At 56.5% G+C, this 18774-nt stretch overlaps 1 protein-coding gene across 2 annotated transcripts in view; it reads left to right on the top strand.

The window, feature by feature from the left end:
- The window catches only part of QSOX1 (quiescin sulfhydryl oxidase 1), a 42807-nt gene extending 24326 nt beyond the window's left edge, over positions 1-18481 (top strand). Inside the window, exons 6-13 of one of the 2 annotated variants that reach the window (XM_086343535.1) lie at positions 1006-1151; positions 2809-2943; positions 4925-5054; positions 9483-9605; positions 10420-10567; positions 14195-14374; positions 16657-16880; positions 17716-18481. In XM_086343535.1, coding sequence (XP_086199661.1) covers positions 1006-1151; positions 2809-2943; positions 4925-5054; positions 9483-9605; positions 10420-10567; positions 14195-14374; positions 16657-16880; positions 17716-17724 — 1095 coding nt within the window. In that variant the 3' untranslated portion in view covers positions 17725-18481. Of the gene's footprint in view, positions 1-1005; positions 1152-2808; positions 2944-4924; positions 5055-9482; positions 9606-10419; positions 10568-14194; positions 14375-16656; positions 17591-17715 lie in introns of those variants that run through there. The other variant, XM_086343534.1, reaches the window with a different exon arrangement.
- The last annotated feature ends 293 nt before the right edge of the window (positions 18482-18774 follow it).

Raw genomic sequence — 18774 nt, 5'->3', positions numbered from 1 at the left:
CTCCAGGCGTGAATACTGGAGTGGGTTGCCATTTCCTCCTCCAGGAGATCTTCCCAACCCAGGGATCGAACCTGCTTCTCTTACATCTCCTGCATTGGCAGGCAGGTTCTTCTCCCTCTTAACTCTTTCTAAAAATAAAATCATTGTGTCTAAGTGCTTTTCTGATTTGGGACATAGGTAGAAGTCTTTTTTTTTTTTTAAACTTTACATAATTGTATTAGTTTTGCCAAATATCAAAATGAATCCATCACAGGTATACATGTGCTCCCCATCCTGAACCCTCCTCCCTCCTCCCTCCCCATACCATCCCTCTGGGTCGTCCCAGTGCACCAGCCCCAAGCATCCAGTATCGTGCATTGAACCTGGACTGGCATCTCGTTTCATACATGATATTTTACATGTTTCAATGCCATTCTCCCAAATCTTCCCACCCTCTCCCTCTCCCAGAGTCCATAAGACTGTTCCATACATCAGCGTCACTTTTGCTGTCTCGTACACAGGGTTATTGTTACCATCTTTCTAAATTCCATATATATGCGTTAGTATACTGTATTGGTGTTTTTCCTTCTGGCTTACTTCACTCTGTATAATAGGCTCCAGTTTCATCCACCTCATTAGAACTGATTCAAATGCATTCTTTTTAATGGCTGAGTAATACTCCATTGTGTATATGTACCACAGCTTTCTTATCCATTCATCTGCTGATGTACAGATATAAAAATGAAACCACATTTTATTATGCCTTTTGCAATTCATTGGAAAGAAAATTACATTAAATTGAGACTGTCCTCAAAGATTTGAGACACGTGGCCTGCACAGTTCCAAGGAGGCAGCATTTGCACGCCTTGCTGTGGGTTGGATGTGGTTGGTGGTTGTCACTCATCGTGAAAGCCTCCTCTTGGAAAGACTGAGAGTCTTGCTGGAGCACAGCTGTCACCCAGGCGCATGCCCAGGGCTCCCTCTGCCCAGTGGCCACTCCGCCCCGATGTCCCCCTGTCTCTGCAGGTGACATTGGACCTGTCGCAGCACCAGGGCATAGCAGTGCGCAGGGTCCTGAACACAGAGCGTGACGTGGTGAACAAGTTTGGTGTCACCAACTTCCCGTCTTGCTACCTGCTGTCTCGGAATGGCTCCTTCTCCCGGGTCCCCGCGTGAGTGTCTCTCCACCCCTCTCCCCCATCCATTCCTGTGTTTCTCCTTCCTGCCTGGAGAGGCCGCCAGCCTTTCACAGGGGCTGATGAGTTCTTTGCCTTGCAAGTCTCCTGAGGAGTCCCTGGGCAAGCAGGGAGCACCCTCTGCAGGAGGAGCAGATGTCTGCCTACGGCAGGGTCGGGGAGTCTACAGCCTGAAGTCAGGGCCCAGGATGCTGCACACGCACTTCCGCCCCCCAGCTCAGCAGTCCAGGCCCAGGTCCCTGGCACACTCAGCACCCAGCCAGTGCCAGTGCTTCTGCACCAACCCCACTGCAGCCCTGGCCCTATTCCCCACCCTCCTCTCTTCACAGACAGACTCCTTGGCAGGCTGCGGGCCTGGCAAGCACTCAGCTATGCCTGACCCTCCCTCCCTTTGGTTTTCTAATTGCAGAAAAGTTCATTAGGAGCCAGACAATAGCCAGTTCCAAAATGCCAAGAGAAAACAATCAGGCCAGCCGCAGCCCCTCTGTCAGGCTCCCGCTGCTGAATGGCCCATTAAATGGCGCCAGATGGTGCCTTGGTGCCCTCCTCAGGCAGATGATTGATGTCTGCCCGGCCCCACAGGCAGGGGCCCAAGGGCCAGGGAGACCGAGGCCGGCCCAAGATGCCCAGTGAGCCACTTCTTGGGGCCGTCAGTGCCATCCCGCTCCGGGGCCAGGCAGTGTGGCCTCTGGTCCTCCCGGCCACCCGGCAGCATGGGGCCAGGGCTCAGCAGGAGCACAGCCTGGGAGGAGGCAGGATGGTAGTGGGGACAGGGAGGGGCAGGACGTGCCAGTCCTGGTGGGAGCGGAGGCATTGTTTCCGCTCTTGGAGTTGGTGAAGGGGAAAATGGTTTGTGACGATGCTGCTTCCGCGCCATCTGCTCATTGATCGACATGAGTCTGGGACAGTGGAGTGGAAAGCAATGTTTCTTGATGCCGGCTCCCCAGGGTGTCCCGTCACACTGCTGGGCTTCACATCCTTCCCTCCAGTGGCCCCGTCTAGGAGGCATCGCCTGCCCCTGAGGACTCCTCTTTATGAGAAGACAGGGAGATCAAAAGGATTGGAAGAGACTTGAGAATTTTAGTGGTTTGGGGGGTTGTGGCTGTGATTTTTTTTTCAGTCAGGTATCAAACTTCCGTTGACCTCCCTGGGGCGTGATGTCGCCTCTGGTACCTTGGAGCCAGCTTGTGTACTTCCTTGAGGCCACACACGCCACTTTGTATCTTTGGTCTCTGGGGAGGATCATCAGACCCACAGTCCAGTCTGCAGCCAGAAGTAGCACTCTCCCCAGGAGACCCACCTGCTCCCGAAAGTGCCCTGTGCCCTGCTCCCCCCGCCCCACCTCTCTGGGGCAGGTCGAGGAATTCACAGGCCCAGCCTCTTTCCCAGGTGGGATTTTGATTTCAGGCTGGTGTTAAACAGACTTGGCACAGCATGGCCAGTGAATAGAAAGGTTAACATGAGGCAGGGGTGCCTCGCTTTTGACCTCACTGAGGATAAGATCAAACCAAGTTCAAATATTTCTTGATAAACATTTTCATCAGGGGACCCACCAGCCTTCTCTCTTTGTCATGAGTTAGCTCTGGGGTTTCACTCCTCACTGCCTCTCCCCGGTGATTCCCTTCCCTCACAGGCTTACAGAATCCAGATCTTTCTACACCACTTACCTGCGGAAGTTTTCTGGGAGCACCAGGGGGGCTGTCCAGACCACAGCTGCGCCAGCCACCACCAGCGCGGTGGCTCCCACCGTGTGGAAGGTTGCAGATCGGTAAGGCCTTGCCTCATCCCTTCACCTCCCCACCCTCTCCTCGGATCACAGCCCCCCAGCCCACCCCTTCCTTCCACACACTGTCCCTTGCCACAAGCCTGACTCCACAGGGCTGGCCTTGGCCTTAGGGGGACCTGGGCTGCTGGCCACGCACTGGAGAGTCGTCCTGTTGGGGCAGCAGCATCTGACGACTGCGTTCTTCACGATGGAATGCATACTTTCTGATGCCCACATTCCTTAAGCTTAACTCTATTCAAGACCAATTAGAATCAGCTTGGGAGGATGATCTGCAGCCTCCAAAACAACTTCCCACCCAAGCAATTATTTCTCCAACCCAGATTTGAATACCTGCTATGTGCTAGGCACCAGGAATACCAATCGTGCAGGGCAGGTGTGGTCCCTGCCCAGAGATTACAGTCCCTTCACAGCATCCCTTCTGGGGAGGCACCTGACCTCACTTGAACGCCTCTGGGGTCAAGGAGCTCACTACTTTTCTTCAGGGTAGTCAGTATCTTTGTGCTCAGCTGTAAGCACAAGGAAACTGTTCTTTTCTCTCAGCCTCTTGAGCCCCGCCCTGGGAGTAGAATTTCTGCCTTGGGCAGGGAGACAGGGCCGTGGACTCTTGCTCTGGCCCCCAGGAGTGTTCCACGTGGAAATGGCTGAGCAAGAAGCTCAGAGCTGAGTCCAGAGGGTGGTCTCCAGCAGGGCGCTGCACAAGAGAACAGGGAGTGGGGTCATCAGATTCCAGGAAGGATTTTGCATCCCAGCATGAGGGACTCTAAGGATGGAAAGTGCTAATGGAGAGGTTTTTAGTAAATCGGGTGAGAAGGAAAGAGAAGGTGAGAGTGATCATTGTAATTATTCACACTGTAATTCTTCGGATTATTCGGATTGCTGTGATGGCTGGCACTTCTAGCCACATGTGCTGGGCTCTGCTGGTACTTCTGTCGTTAGCCCCTCTAGTCGGGGGCCACTCCTTGACACAGAACACAGAAATGGAGAAGGAAACTGAGACTCCAGGACACAGAAAGGGAGCAGAGAGAGGGGACTCGGGCAGGAGGGTAAAGCGCAGGTGGCCACAGTGCCCACCCGTCAGCTGACCTTGCTGACTCCCCACCACCTCAGGAGCAGGAGGGGCAGAACTTCGTTTTACCTTGAGATCACTGTGGCCAGAGAGGTGGGCTGAGTTGCCCAAGCTCCCAGGGCTAGCCCACCATAGAACGAGACCAGAACCCAGGGGTCAGGAGGCAAGGGTAAAGAAGCAGCCTGTCCTTCAGGTCCCTGGGCCCAGATCCCACAAGAGCAGTGATGGGCATGGGGTGGAGCAGCCAGCGCGGAGCCTGCAACCCTTCTCCCAGGGCTGGGGTCAGCCCAAGAGGTGTAAGATGGATCCCTGCCTGATGCCCACCGTCTGGCAGCTGCAAGAGCAGCAATCAAAATAACTGGAAACCCCACTTCCCCATTTCCAAACCCCCATTCTCAGCCTTGGCAGCCAGCCGAACCCATGGTCTTTCAGAGGGCCTGGCTTCCCCAGAGCCTTGTTGTGTGGGTGCCCCTGTGGGTCTACTCATCTGTCCCTCGGAGTCTTTGTTCAGATCAGAACATGAAGCTCAGTCTTCTCCTTGTGGTCTTTTGTGAGTGCTAGGAGGGGTGGGGCTGTGGGCCTGCAGAGAGAAGACCCCATTCTATGCCAGGAGCTAGCGAGGGTTTTGTGTTTGTGCTTTTGTTTAATCCTCTCAGCAACCTACCTGTGAGCAAGTTGTTACTCTCCCCATCTCACAGATGAGGAGTTGAGGCTCACGTTAAGTAATCCACCCAGGGTCACACAGCTAGTTACTGGCAGAGCCAAATGTGAGCATGTAGGACTCTGTGACCATCAGGAGTGCCTCCTCTTCTCTCCCTATGGCCCTGGGTGCTCCTCCTCTGCCCCTTGCCCACAGTTATCACCCCTTTCTCTCCCTGGCTCCCTCTGGGTCCTCAGCTCCAAGATCTACATGGCTGACCTGGAATCCGCACTGCACTACATCCTCCGGATAGAAGTGGGCAAGTTCTCCGTCCTGGAGGGGCAGCGCCTGGTGGCCCTGAAAAAGTTCATGGCAGTGCTGGCCAAGGTGAGCGGGGCCCTGGGGCCCCTCATTCCAAAGCTCCACATGGGACCCGTGTGCATCCCTGCAGGCCGGTGCTGTGCCCTCCTGGAGGAGTCAGCCCGGCCCCTTCCTCTGGAGCTCGTGGTTGGGTTCGGATCTTTGGACCCACCAGCTGTCGCAGTCCACCGTGGGCTGCTGCCCTGCGGCCCCAGTCATGCGCCCCCCAGCCCCCTGGGACAGCCCCCTTCCCCTGTGCAGGGAGGTAGGTGGGACATGGCGCCAGATGCCCGGGGGGTATTCCCACCTGCACACGTCTGCCTGCCTGAGTCCTCTGCCTCAGGCCGAGCCTGGAGCGTGGCCTCTCACTCCCCGTCGTGATCACTGGGAAAGGAGAAGCTGTGGATGCTGCAGTGAAGGCTTCTCTGAGTCTCTTCTTTCCCCTCTCAGACTCAGAGTCAGAGGGAGCTCCCTGGCCTCAGCCATGCATTCCTCACTCCTCTGTAGTTTCCTGCCAGCGTGGCTCCTCCACATTAGTAGCCATGCTTACGCATGGCTTATGTGCAGCCATGCTTACGTGCAGCTCCTGCTTACGCAGGACCCGATATGTGTCAGGCATTTAATCCTCTCAGTCTCGCTTCAGGGTGGCTAGTACTACCCCCCTTAGGAGGTGCAGGTTACCCAAGAGACCTGCCTTAGGCCTCCCGGGAGGAGGTGTCATGGCCAGGGTTTGAACTGAGGTTCCAAGTTCAGTCCCCTGGAGGAGGAAATGACAACCCACTCCAGTAGTCTTGCCTGGAGAATCCCACGGACAGAGGAGCCTGGCAGACTATAGTCCACAGGGTCGCAAAGAATTGGACATGCCTGAGCAACTAAGCACAGCACAGCTAATCTAAGCTGGCTTCCCTGATGGCTCAGATGGTAAAGAATCCGCCTGCCAATACAAGAGACCATGGTTTGACCCCTGGGTTGGGAGGATCCCCTGGAGGAGGAAATGGAAACCTACTCCAGCATTCTTGCCTGGAGAAATCCCATGGACAGAGGAGTCTGGTGGGCTACAGTCCATGGGGTTGCAAAGAGTTGGATACGACTGAACGACTAACACACACATACACACCTCCAGGCATGCACACACACACACACACACACACACACACACACACAAACCTCTCCAGGTTTAGAGCTGGGCCCTTTCTCTGCCATGCTCCTTACACACACCCCCCCACACACACACACACCCTCTCCAGGTTTAGAGCTGGGCCCTTTCTCTGCCATGCTCCTTACACACACACACCCTCTCCAGGTTTAGAGCTGGGCCCTTTCTCTGCCATGCTCCTTACACACACACACCACACACCCACCCACACACACACACACATACACACCCTTTCCAGGTTTAGAGCTGGCCCTTTCTCTGCCATGCTCCTTCCTCATCTCTGAAGACGAGATGCCGGCTGCCTCCTCTCTCTGCACCTGCCGCCTCCTCCCTCCCCACACCCTTCTCTGTGGCTCTAGGCCCCCTGCCAGCGCTGCCCTACTTAAATCCCAAGGCTCTGGCTGCCCAGGATGCTGAGTCAGATGCCGGCTCCATCCCCTTCAGAGGCTGACTGCTGACTCAGCCGCCCTTGCCCTGGGGGCAGGTCTGAGCCCCTCCTTCTGGCGCAGGTCTGGGGCAGCTGGGGCTCCCTCTGGGGGTGGTCTGCACCTCTCCCTCGGGAACTGCTGCCTTCCTAGCCCCTTGTCCCGCCTCACCAGTCCTGACCTCCTGGTCCACTTGGCTTAGTGACGGGCAGGTGTGGTTACACCGAGGACCCTGGGAGGTGGTGAGTGCTCGCCATCATGCCATTCCAATCTCAGCCGAGACAGCCTTCGGCCTCTCTCACGTGTCCCATGCAGACAGGGCCCCTGTTCTTCAGCCCCATCTGATAATAGAGCCTTTCCCCACCGGCCCTGTGAGCTGCTTGGTTCTCAAGTGGCTGAGGCCCGGGGTGGCTGGCCCAGAGAATCAGGAGAGGGGAAGAATCCTGGAGTAGTTCTGTAGGCTGTCTTCCTGCTCGACACATGAGGAAGGGCAGCCAGGAAGCTGGGAGGGACCCCCTCACCCCACAGGCCAGTCCTCTCTGAAGGACTCCTCCCAGGGGGGCTGTCAACTGAGTGCTGCTTGTGTCTCTCAGCTGGACTCAGAGCTGGTTTTGGTTTGCGCCCCCGACCCCGTATGAGGAAAAAGAACTCGACCCAGGAAAGTCCTGACCAGGCAGAGGCTTAAGTGCTGCCCACCGAGCTTCTGCCCTCAGCAGTGCTGGAACTGAGTTTGGGGTGAAGTCCTCCCTGCTGGAAGACACGCCCCTCAGAGAGGAGAGGGCTGGCCCTGGGGCAGAGGCAGACTCGAGGTAGGAGCCGTGGGCCAGAGGGCACAGGCTTGGAGGCCTCTGAGCCGAGCAGCACAGCCCTTGAGACTGTAGAGACTTCTGGCCGTACCCTTGTTGTGTGGTTGCTTCTTCCTGAGTAGCAGTAATAGGAGCAGCTACTCATTTGAAAAGACCCTGATGTTGGGAAAGATTGAGGGCAGGAGGAGAAGGGGGTGACAGAGGATGAGATGGTTGGATGGCATCACTGACTCAATGGAGGTGAGTTTGAGTAGACTCCGGGAGTTGGTGATGGACAGGGAGGCCTGGTGTGCTGTGGTCCATGGGGTCGCGAAGAGTCAGACACAACTGAGTGGAGTGAACTGAACTGAACCATTCCTTGAGGGGCTTCCCAGATGGTGCTAGTGGTAAAGAATCCACCTGCCAAGGCAGGAGATGCAAGAGACTCAGGTCTCTGCGTTGGGAAGATTCCCTTGGAGTAGGAAATGGCCACCCACTACCAGTATTCTTGCCTGGAAAATTCCATGGACAGAGCAGCCTGATGGGCTACAGTCTGTGGGGTCACAAAGAGTCAGACATGACAGAGCGCGCGCACACACACCCCATTCCTTGACCTCTGACAAGGTGTCAGACTCTGAAGAGTGCTCCTTTGTGTTTTAGCTTATCTGTATTTCTCAGAACAAAACCCCACAGGTGGGTTCTAGCATCGTCGCATCACATGCATGTCTGAGCTAACCGTCACCCTTTCCCACTGCGTGCCTGGAGCGCCGAAGAAAGTCTGGGGGGCATAGAGCTCCCTCCGCCTGCTCAGCCTCAGGGACCTGTCAGCTGTGGGTCTGCCCTGTGGCCCAGCAGGGAATCTCCCTGCTCCCTCACGGAAGCGGCTGGCAGGACTGGCCACTAGGTGGCATGTGGTCACCACAGTTTCCCTGCTCCCAGCACAGGGTGACTCCCTGTGGTCCAGAGCCCCTTAATTCATCCTTCCTCCTGACACCGTGGCCTTAGAGGGCGTCATCTTTCCTAATCAGGACAGCGGGTGAAGGTCAGTGAGGAAACGCTGACTTGAAGCTATAAATTTGTGTTGAGAACCCAGAGGCCAGTGTGAGCTGACCAAGAGGCAGCGTGTCAAAGCACAGGATTCTTTCTGGCCATTTCTCCCGCTGGGGGACAGTGTCCTGCCCCGAGGTTTGATAAGAACACGCCATGACTCCCTCAGAAGACTGGATCCCTTGGCATGTTTTTCTGTTTAGGGATCATTCCTGTCTTCAGCTTCCTTCTTACAAATGTTTCTCTGTGCTCTTGTCCCCCAGGTTTCTCTATATTGTCCTTCTGACCTTCTTGATGATTTTTCTGACCTGCTCTGCTACTGCAGCCCCCTCTCTCCTTCCCCCACCCCCGGTATGCTCGTGCGTGTGCTCATGCGTGCACACACACACACACACACAACACATCCATCCTCCTCCCTGGAGTCCTTGTGGTTTTAAAGTGCTGATACTAATCAGATTTGAGTTGACTTATCTTCAGAGTAGCTTTTCCTGCTCCTCAGAGACTACGGGGAGTTCCCATCAAGATTTGGATCTCGGCTCTGGCCCCTGTGCTGCCTGGTCGCCACTGGCAGCCCGTGGAATACAAATGAAAGGCCATTTGCCAGCCCAGCCCAGCTGGTCAGTTCACTAATCAGCTGCTGTATCAGAAGATTACCTGAACAGAGGCCCGTGTGGCACAGGGGTCCCAGCCGCCCTGGGCAGTGACACAGGTGCTCGGCCTTCCCCCCAGTGGGCGTGTGGTCAGGGGTCAGAGCCCCAGCCTGCAGCCTGGAGCAGGGGCAGCCTTGAGGGCCCAGCCCCACTGAGCACCTCTGCCCAGCCCTCTGCCTCACCTTCCGGTGTCCCAGGGCAAAGGTAGTGAGTGAGGAGCCCATATTTGGGTGTTTTTTTTTTCTCTCCTCACATTTGGGTCTTAGAATGTTTTCCTGGTGCTTTTGGAACATTCCAGAACATACCTGAGCCCCCTTCCGCCCACCCCCACTACCCTCCCCAGGGGAACCCCCGGCGAATTGCTTCTCACTCTCCACTTATCGCTTCCATAGTATTTCCGTGGCCGGCCCTTAGTCCAGAACTTCCTGCACTCCATGAACGACTGGCTCAAGAAGCAGCAGAGAAAGAAAATTCCATACGGTTTCTTTAAAAATGCGCTGGACAGCAGGAAGGAGGTGAGTCTGGGAGGCAAAGAAGCTCTCCTCCATGTTCCATATCTATGGGAGCAGAAGGGTCCACCTTGTCCCCTCTGACCTCCTCACCAATCCGCATTTAGGAAGGAGGCTGTAGTCTTGGTTGAGTCCTTGTGTTGGTCACGAGTGAACCGCCATCTGTTGAGCGCTCTCTCTCCAGACCTCACTTAATCCTTACAACATTAGTAGAAGGCAGATACTGTTCCCATTGGGCAGATGAAGAAGCAGAGGTCAAGTAACTCTGTGTGTGTCTAAGGCCACACAGCCAGTAAGTAGTTAAGCTGGGCTTTAGAGCTGGTTGTGAGATGTCCCTGGTGGGAGAGCTTTTTAACCACAGCCCTCTGTTGCCTGCCGGGCTCCTCAGCACAGCTTCTCTCCAGGGGCGCTTTCTGGGCTCCTGCTGTCACTGCTGTTTGCACAGGTGGGCACGTCAGCCAGCAGAGGTGCAGAACCTCACAGACGTGTGTGTGTGTGTGTGTGTGTGTGTGTGTGGTGGGGGGCGGGGTCAAGCCTGAAGGACCCTTAGAGATGAACCGCTCATTCTGCAGAGGGGGAGGTTGAGGCTAGAGGAGGGACATGACTTGGGCTGTGTCACGATCTCTCAGCCCTCCTGCTCGTTTGATGGGTGTCACCAGCGGAAGGGAAACGCCCACCTCAAGGCGATAGCCTGAGAAAGGGACCATTTGTGTCAGGGCTGCGTGCAGAACTGGAGTCTCCTGCAAGCTGCTCTCCCCACTCCCCACGCAACTCCTGTTTCTTCTCTGCACATGCATTCACGCTCCTGTGTGTCCCGTAGGGCACTGTGATCGCGGAGAAGGTGAACTGGGTGGGCTGCCAGGGGAGTGAGCCGCATTTCCGGGGCTTTCCCTGCTCCCTGTGGATCCTGTTCCACTTCCTGACGGTGCAGGCAGCTCAGGAAGGTGTAGACCATTCTCAGGAAAGAGGTGAGTGGAGGCCCGGGCACCCGCTGTGCCTCAGCCCACCCCATCCCGCCCTCTGCTGGCGCCCTGCTGCAGGCCTGAACTTAGGGGAGTCCGCGTTTGCAGCTGGGGACACATGACCAGTGTGGACCCAGAGCAGGAGGGCCTAGAGGCCACTCTGTCCTGCCACTCCGTCTTGCTCATGGCCCCCGGGGTGGTGCCTCACAAACTCAGGGCTGTGAGGCTGCTCCCTGGCTTTCTCGAAGCTACAAGCTTGCTTTATTTTTATTCTTCATGAAAGAGATCTAGTTCTGTTTTTTATATTCCTGTAAAGAAAAAAATCTATGTCTTCTTCACAATGTATGCAGCTAATACCATGGACTCTGAACAACTTCACTGTATTTCTCCCTGAAAAAATCATTTTCCAGGGGAAGCTGGGGAAACCTTGCCCCCTTTGCCCTGTTTTGTCCCCAAACCATGCAACTGCTCTCCGTCACTCACCCTGCCTCTCAGCCACACGAAACGACTGCATGGGTGGGCACCCAGTTCAGCCCCCGTTCCCTGAGGCACCAGGCTCACTCCAGGCCCTGGCCCAGCCTGGAGGACGCAAAGGTGGGAGAGATGTGCCCTGCCCCCAGTGGACTGTGAGGCAGGTGGGCACAGGGCTGACGGGCCGTGTGCCAGGGCCAAGGGGCAATGGGGAAAGGAGGATGCGCGGGTGTAGGGGAGTGAGGGAGTGCTCCATGATGTTGGGAAGAGCAGGAGGAGGTCAGTGAGGGGGAAGACGGACCGGAGTCCTGGAGGGAGGAGATGGCCTGTGCAGAGACAGAGGGAACTGGAGGAGTGGCCAGGCATGCGGACAGTCAGCCGGTCTGTCAGCCACGATTTACAGAGCGTCTCTGAAGAGCCAGGCCCCACGCTAGGGGTCAGGTATAGCAGTGCTTGCAGCAAGACATCCCTGCCTCGAGGGGACAATATTCCAGTGGCAGGAGACAGACAGTAAACACACGGATAGATCACTTCAGGTGTGATGGTGAGTCTGTGAGGAAGACAGAGCCCGTGGTGGGGTGAAGGGCTGGGGAGGGGTTGCGTGTTCAGACGGGCTGGCTGGCTGGGGGAGGCTCCTCTGAGGAGGGGCCCAGTGCTGAGACCTGACTGGGGAGAGGGAAGCAGTGGTGGGATGTCTGGGACAGGAGCCCCCTGGGGCCGCCTGAATCTGCTCAGGCCGCCACAACGAGCTGCCACACACTGGGCCTTAAACAACAGAAACGTGTCTTCTCACGTTCTGGAAGCTGGAAGTCCATGATGAAGGCGTTGGCAGGGTGGGTTCCACGGAGGCCTCTTCTTGGTTTTGTAGATGGCCGTCGTCTCCCTGGGTCATCACATGGTCCTCCCTCTGGGTGTTCCTGGCTGTGTCCAAATGTCCCCTTCTTACAAGGACACCAGTCATATTGCAACAGGATACACCCCGGTGACCTCATTCTCACTTAATCACCTTTTTAAAGATGCTGTGTCCAAATACAGTCACATTCTGAAGGACTGGCATTAGGACTACAGCATAAAAACGTTAGAGGACACAGGTCAAGGACTGAAAAGAGCAGGAAACAAGTCAGGCGGTTTGCAGTCCCAGAGTGGGCCAGGAGGGGGCTGCAGGAGAGGAGGTGGGCACTTGGAGGTCCTGGGGAGGGAGGGAATTGGATTTCAGTCCCTGCATTATGAGAATCTACCGGAGACCATTGGCAGGGGAGGGATGTACACGATCGATGCTTTAGAGAGATGACTGGGTGGAGGGTGTGCTAGAGCAGGGCAAGGTGGAAGCAGGGCAGCCAGTTAGGACATTGTAGAACTTGTCCCGGAGAGGCGGTGGCAGCTCGCACTGGAGTTGTTAGGTGAGCACGTGTAAGAAGGGCAGATTTGGGTATGTTTTAAAGGCAGAGCTGATATGACTCAATGAGGAATTGGATAAAGAATGTGCAGGATGAAGGACTTTGGTCGGACCCTGGACTTAGGCCTGAACGTCTGTTGGATGATGGTTCTGTGAGCCGAGAAATGGGAAGGCTCGGGGGTGGTAGTAGATGGGGAGAGGGCACACATAACCGTGTGCAGCTGTGGAATCTGTGAATGGAGATGCAGACAGTCAGCCCGCAGTTCTGGGCCGAGGTCCATGACAGAGACACAAATCTTGTGGTCGTCAGCATGTAGATGGTAGTTAAGACCTGGGGACTGGATGAGTGCATTAGGGGGTGGGCAGAGAAGAGTGCAAATAGGCCTGAGTTCTGGGGCATTCAGCTTCCAGACCTCTGCTCGGTGGAGAGCAGGGGCCAGCAAAGGAGACTGAGAAAGAGCTGCCGTTGCAATTTCAAGAAGGCCCCCAACATAAAGAGTATCAAGAGAGAGGACCCAGCTGAGTGGATGCTGCTGTGCTGGGGGAGGTGGTACCAAGGGAGGACCTCGCTGGCAAGAGCTGTTTCAGGGTTTAGTGGAGAGAAAGGCCTGGGTGGATTGGGCTGAAGAGAGAAGAGCCGGGGAGAAGTTGGAGGTACTGGGGGAGTGATTGGGGTATGACCCCGGTCAGAGAGAAATTTCTTTATTGTAGTTATTTTTTCCTGTCGGAAGGAGCTCATACAAGGAGGAAATGGATGATGCCACAGCAAATGAAAATATGGACAGGAGTGAAATCTTGGAGGAGGCAAGAGGGGTGAGGTATAGAGCATGAGGGCAGGCAAAAGGAGCGCTGGGGGTGGACAGAGGAGCTGAGGGGACTGAGGCGGTGAGAGGCAAGGCACACCTTGGTGTGGACACCGAAGTTGCTAAAACCAAGGGCCCAGGGAGTGGTGGTGAGCAGGACAGAGAGCAGGGTGCTGCGGTCCCAGTGGGCAGAGGGGTGGGACTAGGAGACGGGCTTTTAAAGGGCTGGGGGTTCACTGCAGGAAGGAGACAGAGTCTGCATGCAGCCAGCAGCAGGGAGGGTGCTTCCACCACCTCCAGCCCTGAGGTGTGTGGAGTGTGGAAGACAAAGGGGTTCAAGAAGGGCGAGCTTGAGGGAGCAGTGGTATCTTCAGGGAGGAGCCCATGTCGGAGCAAGAAGAGGCTCAGAGCCTGTGATGTTGCCAGTCCAGAGAGCCCAGTGGGAGGGCATGAGGGGGCTGAGGAGAGATGGAGACAAATTAGGGGATGTGCAGAGCCAGATCAGGATGGGCTCTGGGTGTTGTAGTGCCCAAGGGAGGAGACACAATGGAGAGTAGGTCACGACAGGAAGCCTGAAGCAGGAGGGGCAGGGTAGGGACCCACAGGTCTGGTGGTGGGCACTCCAGCCCCTGCTTAACTCTCCAGCCACATCTCTAAGAGCCTGAGTGTCCTGACGATGAGTTTGGACTCTATCCTAAGTGTCAGGAAGTGATGAGGGCCTGGATAAGAGTCAGACAAGGGAGACTGAGGTTTAAGAGTCTGGGGTGGGGGATGGAGTCAGAGCTGTGACCACCCCTGGAAGGTGAAGTAGGCAAAGAGACCAGTCCCCGCATCAGTTGGGCCCAGTGTGTGTGCCCTATGCAGAGGAGGCCGTGGTGGGCCTGTGATGGGGCTGGCGGTGGGGTCGGCAGGGCCAAGCAACCTGCAGGGCCCCCGGTGACTGACATCTCCTCTTCCCTGCAGCCAAGGCCCAGGAAGTCCTCCAAGCCATCCGGGGCTACGTCCGCTTCTTCTTCGGCTGCCGAGAGTGCGCTGGCCACTTTGAGCAGATGGCCTCTGGCTCCATGCACCGGGTGGGGAGTCTGAACAGCGCCGTCCTTTGGTTCTGGTCCAGCCACAACAAGGTCAACGCTCGCCTCGCAGGTAAGGAAGGGCCATCTCCAAGGCCAGAGTCACCTGCAGAGGGAGGGTGAGGTGGGGGAACTTGGGAGTCTTGGACCAGAGGCAGGAGACGGGACCCTGACTGTCCCCCTAGGTAACACTCCATGTTGTTGCTTAACACCCAGAGCCCCTTCACGGGCTCTCCCAGCCCTGCTGATGTACGCCAGCATCACTAGACCTATTTTCTAGATGAGGAGACTGAGGTTTCGGCACCCTGAGATCCTGGGCCTCCAATGCCGTTGCTCTCTCTCTGCCCAACACCATGGCCACTCCCTCTGGCCCGCTGGGGTCCCTTTTCCTGGCTTCCCTGTTCTGCTTCCTGGCTATTGACCCCTTTCTCAAACCAATAAAGAGAAAAGAGCTGGGTTTTTCCACCCCCCTGGGAGGGGTCTAATGATAAAATGTGCTTGAGAAGAAAAACCTTCCTGGAAGCCAAGGACCGATTCTCACAGGACGAGGCCTTGTCTTCTGCGTTTCCCTTGTTTATAGTGTTTTCTATTCCCCCGTGTTAAGGAGTCTGATGGGTCCCACAGACAAAAGCATTAAACTCCAGGGGTGATCAGCAGCCATCTGTGGATGGAAGCCTGGGCTGCTCTGCGGGGATAGAGAAAGTGCGATTGGCTGGGACAGACCTCCCAGGAGTGGGAGGCGGGGGAGAAGGCCTAGGGCAGGCCGAGGTTAAAGGAGCCAGTGGAGCAGGTGGCGTGCAGGCGGCTGCCCTTGTCTGCATCTCCTGGGGCCTCCTGGTGGACTTCTAAAGGAGACACGTGCCATCTCTCCTCCCACTCCTTCTCTCCCTGCCCCTGCCCCGCCCCTGCCACCAAAAGCTCATCTGAGCCTCCAGCCTTGTGTGACCTGCAGGCTCCCGGCTTTCCCGGGGGCCCAGATGCTGCTGGAGGGCCAGGAAGTCAGTGCCCTTACTCTTTCTAGGACTGCCCTTTCGGATCAGCCAGTAACAATAATGAGCAGGTGCAAATGGAGTGCTCACTTTGCAAGGTCTGCTCGCTATCACTTCTCACTGAACCCTTGGAATCTCCGTGTTGCTCCCTCCCCAAAAATAACCCTTCTGATTTTACAATTCTGATTTTTACATCACTTGCTGCTGCTGCTTCATTCTGCCCAACCACTTTTTTTTTCCCCCATAAAACCTTTAGTAGAGGTGCCTCCTCCAAGAGAGATGGGCTGATTGCCATTCCCCAGGTGACGCTGGGCAAGGGGCCGGTGGCAGGTCCTCTGGGGCTCAGCCTGGGGCTCTGCCCACAGAGCTGGCCCCGCTTGGGGCTCCAGCAGCCTGGCAGGAAAGGCAACTTCCTGTCTCTGTCCTGAGTGTCCTTTCCCTGATCCAGGCGCCCAGCCCTTGGGACCCACCTGAGGAGGAAATTTCACTGTGCTGTGTTGAGTCGCCCAGTCGTGTCTGACTCTTTGCAACCCTATGGGACTGTAGTCCACCAGGCTCCTCTGTCCATGGGGATTTTCCAGGCAGAAATACTGGAGTAGGTTGCCATGCCCTCCTCCAGGGGGTCTTCCCAACCCAGGGATCAAACCCAGGTCTCCCGCATTGCAGGCAGATTCTTTACTATCTGAGCCACCAGGGAAGCCCAAGAATACTGGAGTAGGTAGCCTATCCCTTCTCCAGGGGATCTTCCTGACCGAGGAATCAAACCTAGGGCTCTCCTGCATTGCAGAAGGATTCTTTACCAGCTGAGCTACCAAGGAAGCCCAGAGTTCCACTACCCGCTACCTACCCTAGAGGGCTGCAGAGGGTGCAGGAGAAGCCTCGAAACTACCATGTGCCTTGAACTCTTGCTTTAAAAACATTACAAAAAGAATGTATCTTTACTCATGTAAAATATGGGAACTTTCAGAAAAATGCAAAGAGGGTTAATGCTAATGGACCTACCAAAGCCTGCCAGACAGATCATTCTGTGTCTTCTCGCCCTTTCCCTTGTCTGGTCCAGGGGTACAAACCAGCAGCGAAGGTGACAGAGACAGTGGGTTGACATGGGGAAGTGGCTGGGGGAGAAACTGTGGCGTGGCGGGGGTGAGGAGGAACCGCCTTGTCCAGACGGGCACTACTGTGGGCTCCGCTGTGGGCCAGGCCCTGTGCTAGGCCTGTTATCTGCCCTCTTGCATGCATATCCTTTCCCGGGGCAGCGGTGCCCCCTTTGTGTAGATGAGGGAGCTGGCATCGTGAATGGGTGAGATCTGGGTTTCTGGGTGTCCAGCGTGTCACAGGCAGTCTGTATGTGTGCTTCTCTCCCCAGGCGCCCCCAGCGAGGACCCCCAGTTCCCCAAGGTGCAGTGGCCACCCCGCGAGCTCTGTTCCGCCTGCCACAATGAACTCCGGGGCACGCCTGTGTGGGACCTGGACAACATCCTCAAGTTCTTGAAGACCCACTTCTCCCCAAGCAACATCGTCCTAGACTTTCCTTCAGCTGGGCCGGGCCCCTGGAGGGGTGCAGAGAGGATGGCAGTCATCCCAAAACAGGTGGAGCTGGAGCTGGCAACCGGAAATGTTACCCTGGCCCCTGAGAAGGCTGAGATCCCGGTGGGCTCAGGGATAAAGGCCCCTGGAGGCACCATCCCAGTGGCGGGACTTGGGGCAAATCACCCCAAGATGCAGGCTGGCCTTGGTGCGGCCACAGACGAGCCAGACCCGGGAGCTCCTGAGCACGTAGTGGAGCTTCACAGGGATAAGTCAAAGCAACCAGAGAGGGAGCAGCGCTTGAGCAGGAGAGACACAGGAGCCGTGTTGTTGGCTGAGTTCCTGGCTGGGAGGAACCTCCCTGGAGGCCCTTCAGAGCTGGGCCGAGTGGGCCGCAGCTCCCAGCAGCTGGCGGGCATCCCTGACAGGGAGCCCGAGGCTGGGGCCGGGCAGGGCCAGGGCCAGTGGCTGCAGATGCTGGGCGGGAACTTCTCCCACCTAGACATTAGCCTCTGCGTGGGGCTCTACTCCCTGTCCTTCATGGGCCTGCTGGCCGTGTACACCTACTTCCGGGCCAGGATAAGGGCTCTGAAGGGCTATGCCAGCCTCCCCACCGCCTGAACTGTCCAACTCGGGATGGGGGCAGGATAGGAAGCTGCTGTCCACGGGCTCTTCCAGCCCTCTCTGCCTCCCTCCCCTTGCTCCTTGGCCGGGGACACCCAGCAAAACCAGTTGCTGAAGTGAAACCTCCCTGGGGCTTCAGGAAAGGGATGGTCCACAGATAGGGAGACGTGCAGAGGGCCTGGGTTCATCTGCCAGCACAGGCAAGGGCAGCCTTGGGCAGCGGGGTCGGGAGGCTCCGTCCCCAGCCTCTCAGCGCCAAATTCCTCTTTTTCAGCTTATTTGAAGTCCTGCCTCATTCTCCCCGAAGCTTCAGTGTTTCCCGCTTGGTGTTGGCCCTAAACTGGGGCTGATGAGGCTGCAGTGTCCAAGGCTTCCCCTCTCCAGAGGAGGGGCCCCGGGACTGGAGTGGACCCCCTCCCTGCTTCCCGGGACTCCGTCCATCCTGCTGCAAAGAGCCCTTTGCGCCAGAGAAGGAAGGACTGCCTGTGGCCCTCTGTGCCTGCCCATCCTCCAGCCCCTCAGAACCCCCGCCCCAACCCCCGGGTGGGGTTTGGCTTTGGAAGGGGTCCTGGAAGCTTCTGGAAGTCCTGTTGTTCTCCCAGGTGAGGTCTTTGGGAGGAGAGCCTCTGGCTGGCTCCCTTCCCAAACCTTGGGTACAGGAGGAACACAGGCTGGAGCCGGTGTGTGACGGTACCGGGCTGGGGTGTGGGGTTTACGGAGGGCTATCTGGTCTCTAGTGCCTTAGCTGTGAGAGGGCCAGTGAAGCCTTTGCTCTGAATGTGCTTTCCGCATTGGGCTCAACCCAATTGGGCTCAAACCGCATTGGGTCTTCTGTCTTTTGATTTTAGTCTCCAAAATAGATGCTAATCTATGATTGTGGGGGGAGCCAAAGCGAGGAGAGGGCCGTTCCTCTCGAGGGTCACCTCCCATCGTTAGAGGTTAAAAGGGTCAGAGGGGAGGGTGATGCTGTCCGCAGGCTCGATTCCCACTCCCCTCCACTGTTAGCAGGGGCTGTGGAATAAATTATTTTGTTAAGGCAAGCACCGGTGTGTTCTTTAACTTGCTACTAGCATCCAGGTCTGGATTGCTGTTGTTGTTTACTCACTCAATCGTGTCCAACTCTTGTGACCCCATGGACTGTAGCCCATCAGTCTCCTCTGTCTGTGGGATTTCCCAGGCAAGAATACTGGAGTGGGTTGCCATTTCCCCCTCCAAGGGATCTTCCCGACCCCAGGGATCGAACTCGTGTCTCCTGCATTGGCAGGCACATTCTTTACCGCTGGGCCACCCAGGGAAGCCTGTCCACGTCTGGAGAGAATATGCAAAACCCAGC

Source organism: Bos grunniens, chromosome 16 (assembly GCF_055505025.1).
Source record: "Bos grunniens cultivar Pamir isolate PY7600 chromosome 16, Bosgru_T2T1.0, whole genome shotgun sequence".
Lineage (NCBI taxonomy): Eukaryota > Metazoa > Chordata > Mammalia > Artiodactyla > Bovidae > Bos > Bos grunniens.
The sequence above is the reverse complement of the archived record's forward strand: the minus strand, read 5'-3'. Positions and strand labels throughout refer to the sequence as shown.